This window comes from Acanthopagrus latus, chromosome 12 (assembly GCF_904848185.1).
Source record: "Acanthopagrus latus isolate v.2019 chromosome 12, fAcaLat1.1, whole genome shotgun sequence".
Classification (NCBI taxonomy): domain Eukaryota; kingdom Metazoa; phylum Chordata; class Actinopteri; order Spariformes; family Sparidae; genus Acanthopagrus; species Acanthopagrus latus.
This window is the reverse complement of record NC_051050.1, coordinates 12311215-12317214: the sequence shown is the minus strand read 5'-3', so window position 1 is coordinate 12317214 and position 6000 is coordinate 12311215. Positions and strand designations below refer to the sequence as shown.

General features: G+C 44.5%; 1 protein-coding gene across 4 annotated transcripts in view; it reads left to right on the top strand.

Moving 5' to 3' along the window:
- Positions 1-408: 408 nt before the first annotated feature.
- The window catches only part of sardh (sarcosine dehydrogenase), a 51984-nt gene continuing 46392 nt past the window's right edge, over positions 409-6000 (top strand). For 2 of the 4 annotated variants that reach the window (XR_005078262.1, XM_037117965.1), the window contains exons 1-5: positions 703-957; positions 2073-2262; positions 3523-3659; positions 4441-4619; positions 5349-5528. Coding sequence is in view for 3 of the 4 variants with exons in the window: in XM_037117965.1 (XP_036973860.1) it covers positions 954-957; positions 2073-2262; positions 3523-3659; positions 4441-4619; positions 5349-5528 (690 nt within the window). In the remaining variant the exon portion in view is untranslated. Of the gene's footprint in view, positions 677-702; positions 958-2072; positions 2315-3522; positions 3660-4440; positions 4620-5348; positions 5529-6000 lie in introns of those variants that run through there. The other 2 variants (XM_037117966.1, XM_037117967.1) reach the window with 2 other exon arrangements.

Sequence of the window (6000 nt, the reverse complement as noted above, 5' to 3'; positions counted from 1 at the left end):
GGTAATACTACATTTTTTCCCCCATAAGTGAATAAACAAGATATTCTCAGGGGAAAATGAGGTCCCCAGAACACTGTTTATAGCTAGAGAGGTGGCAGGGTCCGCCACACATGAACAAAGTAAAACGGTATGAAATTGTGTCGGTCCTTTCAGGTCAGTTTGTTTATTCAGTCATGGAAACAAAGACAGTTTGTTTAGTAATCTTTCACTTCTGATTAACGTCGCTTCCCCAGAAACTACATGATGCACCTTTAACGTCGACCGGGCTCTGACACTTAGTCGATGATCAGTTATTAATTTGCCCTGTCCTTATGTGACTGACACACTTTCGCGTGTTTAGCAGCCTACTAATGTGCAGCGTGCAGTGGGGTCGGATGAGGAGGGGAGGGATCAAGACAGGAACTACAACTGCAGTCCCGGCTGCATCTCACATAACCTGACAGCTGCCGAGCTACAGCCACGGGGGCCAGACTTTGTTTTTGTTTTTTTATTTGTTTTTGTTTTTTAATCGCTGTCACACGCTTGTATTCACAACCATTCGGCCATTTTTCGCGACTAGAGCGCAAGCGGAGAAGTCCGAATTTTTTTTTTTTCTCCTCGCCTTTTCTTGATCCCCGTCGGGCTCGCGTTTTCTTGTTTTTACTGCCGGTCCAGGCTGTAACCGGCGGAACCGAGTGTAAGTGTGCAAAGTTACGAGTGTGATGAAACTTGCAGGGTTGGTGTTTGGGCTGCTTGCTGGCTGTGAGATCACGTGCGGAGGTAATGCCACGTTCACTGCCTCCACACTGGGCTGTTAGGCTGAAGCGATCGAGTCTGTGGACACGCTGCTCACAGTTCACGGTGCAGCGCGTCCGCAGTTTCTACACGCTTTCTCCAAGCTCGTTCTGCCAGTCAAGCTTATTCTCATGCACAACAGGACCTGAAGTCAATGCCACGTGGGCAGGAGAGTAATTATGTGTAAGTGTACATGCAAAGCAGATCCAAGCCTGTTTCTCTGCATTCTCTATTTGCACATGTGCAAACTGGTTTGTGTAATCAGGGTAACACGTCTGTCTTCTGCTAATGTACACTTCACACACCACTGTAGTTGCTTCTGAATGTGATGGTCCTCTGGCTGAGAGTGATCTTACAGTATGGCAAGAAACAATCCTGCCATTCATTGACCATATTAAAGTCACAGCTTGATCTTGTTCGGGAGACCGTGCAGCACTGTGAACCTTGATCTCCACAAAGGAGATTTGTTTTCAGGTTTGTCCAGATCGCAGCCAGCTGCAGGTTCGCAACCTTTGAGCATAGAAATCGAAGACACCTGTGGCCCCCTAACAGGGAGCCTGCATCAATAATACATTGACAGATTTCCTGCAATGATTTTGTACTGAAGGGAAAGGTGGAAATAAAGTGTCTAAGCAGTTTACTACCCAATCAAAATTACTGAAATTGTAAATACTGTCCCATTTATCCCTTGTCTGAATGAGGGATTTGTCCCCCCCCCCCCAAAAAAAAAGCCGGCCCCAACCTTGCCCCCCTATTAAGATGGGTCTAGAACCGCCACTGTGCGTTCACAATATCATCCTTCAAAAAATCTTAAAAATGTTTCTTAAGGCTTTGAAATAATAATAATGATTAAAAAAACAACTGAAGTTGCATTTAAACATGCTGGAGTCACTTCAACCTTACACTTTGTTGGGGAACGAACAACATTTTGCAACACAGATAGGATACATCTCTTTATTTTAAATTGTAAAAAAGTAATCATTAAATGGTGGTGACCTTATCTCTCTCTAGTTCTTTGGTTTTGAATCTGTAGTTACTGATACGGTCTAACTTGTTTTTGTGGGGGATACATTGTGCAAGCCATGCCTTCATTCATGGTGACGGGCGTAGGCAATTCAAATTTAAATCCAGAGAAACCAATAAAGGACTGTATGTCAGCGAGCTAGACTGCTTTGTCAGGTCATTCATGTGAAACTATTTTCCGATCATCTTGATTCACATTTATCCCACTGAACTGGACCGTTTCCTCACTATGAATAAGCATGACTTACCTTCTCGTGTCCTCTGACTGTACACAGGGGCCATGGCCTTCCTAGGTAGCGCGGTGCGGCGGGTGGTGTCGGCGGTGCGGCCCCCTCTCTCTCCCCTGTGCCGGACGACAGCTCGGTCCTACAGCTCGGAGCCTACCAGCGAGAAAAGTGTCCCCTACGAGAAGACGCTCAAACAGCAAGACGGCGCCTCCTCTGGACCCACGAAACCTTTACCCAGGTTAGCTTGTATCGCAAAGATGATTTAGGCTGAAGGATACGTGCATAGCTGGGTAAGCCGAGGGTTCGCTTCTACTTTTTTAAAAAATTCAGACAGGGAAAAAAGCTTCAAAGCTATAGGTTCAACATTTTGGGAAAGGAGTTTATTTTCCAGCTAAGAATTTGATTAGAAGGTTAATACCACTCTCATATCTGTCTGTTAAATATGAAGCTGAAGCCATTAGCAAGTTAGCTCAGCTCAGTATGGAGACTTGAGAGGCAGAGAAATAGCTAGCCATGTGTGCATCTCTTCATGGATTGAGCATGGTGATACTTAACAGTGTTTACACCATTGTACCTTAACTACATGTCTTATTCCTCATTTGTGTTAATGCAAGTTACTCATGCTATTTTGCCTGCATGCTAAATTGCCCCATTAGCTGTAAAATAGCGAGCTACAGCAGGCGCCAAGGGTGTTTGGTCAGAGGCTTAATGGCTGTACATGAACATTGACACAAAGTCAGCACTCACCAGTGACTCCAGTTCTTGCTGTTATCCTCCACTCTCTGTTGTTTTTCCCATCTCCTCTCTGCAAGGTCATGAGGTAAAGTACATTTCGCCTCCATTCGGCAGTCAAATAAGGGAATTGTAATACATTGCAGTTGATTTTGGCAGCTCCACGCTGGCTGCTGCAGAGGCTCAGAAGCAAATGTGAAGATAAATGAATTTTACATCCTAAAGTAGAGCAATAAACTGCAAGGCAAGCCATAATTTTTGGACAATATTTGCAGGAAAAAAAGCACCAAAAGCCACTAAAACCATAAACCCGGCCAAGAAGTACAGGTTCAGGACTTGAAATGAAGCTGAGGCGAGCAGGCGCTGTCGCTCAATACGATCATGCCCTCAATTGTGCATAACTTTGCACCTTGATATAAGTTAAAGTTGATTTCATAAAAATGTATGCTCTGCACAGTTTTATATAGAGACTAGGCCATAAACGTGTTTAATACAACTGTAAAGTTGAAAAGTTTAACACAGGGTCTTGTTGGGATTGACTTGTTTTTGCCCATACAAGGAGCTGCAGCTCCTTGTACCGCCACGTTAGCTCCATTTTCTTTTTGCCCTGGAGGTTGCCGCTTGACATTCTCTATGCTCAGCTTAGCAAAACGCTTGTAGGTTGGAACTTCATATATGTTATATAGCAGACAGATATGTAAGTGGTACTAAACATCCCTCTTTGAAAGTCATGAGCTCAGCTGTCATTCTCTGCCACCTGCCTCAGATCGGCAGATGCCGTGGTGATCGGAGGAGGCAGTCTGGGCTGTCAGACCATCTACCACTTGGCGAAAATGGGGATGACCAACGTGGTTCTGCTGGAGAGAGACAGACTGACTGCTGGCACCACCTGGCACACTGCAGGTAACAAACTGTGAGACGATGACATGTGTAAGGAATATTCTCTTATTGTTCGGCTGCGTTGGAAGCTTTTGGGACCGCGTAAGCTGGTAGTGCGGTACAGGGGTGTGACGTTCTGATGGCATTCAAAACAGATCCTTCACCCATCGAATAAAAGAGAAGTGTCCCTCACTTCAACGCACATAGCAGAGTTACAAGACCGAACAACAATAATATGGTAGTGTGTCTGGCAACTTAGCCAGGTGGCTCCCACAATTGATTAGCGACGATTATGTGACGCGACTTTCGAGCAAAAACTTTTATTCGCAATGTCTTGGTCACTTTCCGTTGTTGTGGTTACTGTCCTCGGAAAGGATATGGGGAAAAAAAATCACCAAACTTAATGAGGAAAGGTCACTGCGATGGTCAGCACTGCCGGGTGAACGCCTTGCGAACAGCATTCCTCTTTGCGAGTGAGAGCCAGACAGGTCCGCTCCTTACTGATGGTGATTATGTGATGTTACACATTATCTGTCACATCTCTTTGTCACTTCCCATGATGCATGATCAGTCAGGATCTCAAGAATCTCGGTCCAGTGTGAAAATACAAAGGCGGTATAGAATTTTGTACGCAAAGGACTTTACTCATTTCTTATCTGCCTGTAAATGTGTTCTTGCAAACAGGTTAATCAAGTATTGATAAGGTCGCTGTACATTTCTCACTTGCTTGTTGCTCACACACTCTGCATGCGTTCCAGTCTAAGACTCTTCAGTACATCCGTCATTGTGTGTTTCTGCTCACAAGGCCTGCTGTGGCAGCTCCGTCCCAGTGATGTTGAGGTGGAGCTCTTGGCCCACACCAGGAATGTGATCAGCAAAGACCTGGAGGAGGAGACGGGTCTCCACACAGGCTGGATCCAAAATGGGGGACTCTTCATTGCCTCCAACAAGCAGAGGCTGGATGAGTACAAGCGCCTCATGTCGGTAAGAGTGGAGATTGTTACAAGACTATTGGTGCAGTTATAGATAAAGGATAAAGGCTTATCAACAGACACCATACTTCTCTAGTGCAGGGACGGATTTTGGTGTGCTTTTTGAAGGAGGTTTTTTGGTGGGTTTTTTTTTCATGCGATGAAATGAGACAGGTTCAGTGCCTTAATGCTTGATGCAGAGGGAGATATCGAACTGGCTAACATCTGCTAATGCTAGGCTACATGTTAGGGCAGAGGAACCGTCCCTGTGAGAGCAGTGAGGCGGGATGAGCGGGAAGATCATCACACATTCGCTCTTATTCTTGTTTTCAAAATAATTTCACTCTCAACATCTAACTAAATTAGCAAAGAACAAGAAACAACCTTTTCGTAAAAACTCAGACCCGTCTGTGCTACAAGGAGAAGTTAATATTTGGGTTTGTATGTGGGTGTTGATTTGCTGAACAAGATGGTAGCACATGACGGAGGAATAAAGCTTTAAGTTTATCTCTATTATTTGTGCTGGAGGCTCAAGGTTCACTTGGAACGTGACCAAACCAATACATGGTGTTAAACTGGTCGAGCCCCTAAAAGAAGTAAACATTCTTAGATAAGCAGTCCTCAGTTAAAACCAAATTATGGACATGCATTTAATGCAGAATAAACATGATACAACTGATCCTGTTAAAATGAAATGCAGGACCATAGCCAATAAAAACACGCCATCTCTCCTTATTTCTAGCTGGGTAAAGTTTATGGAATCGAGTCCCACGTACTGTCACCTGCGGAAACCAAGGACCTGTATCCTCTGATGAACGTTGATGACCTGTATGGAACCCTGTACGTGCCAAAAGATGGCACCATGGACCCAGCAGGCACCTGCACCACCCTGACCCGGGCTGCATCCGCCAGGGGCGCCATGGTAACGTGAGCTGGTGTGCGGACTGATGTATACACAATGTTTTCAATTCAATTCACAAAACAAGTCAGATAGAATGAAACAGACTAGATAAACCAAATAAAATATTTACAGTATTTACATGAGGTGCCAAGTAGCATTGAGACAGGTTGGGTTTCACATGAAGAGGCAGCAGGAAGTTGGTGCAAACGGGAAAGAGTTTTTACTCTATTCATGGATATAAATCACATATAAAAGTGTATGTAGATGTTTATATGTGCAGTCTGGTCAACCCAACAAAAATCAGGAAATTTCTCCTTGTTGAGGTAGAGAGCTGCTAATTCACTACGACGAATCAGATCTCTTTAGTACCTGCAGCATGGAGAGAAGACCTGCAGTGTTCCTTATATTTCTGACTTAAATACAACAGAATAGGGGTTGTATCCTTTTACGACAGTCATTAGTCACTTCTTCCCAACACAGTGACCCCATGATG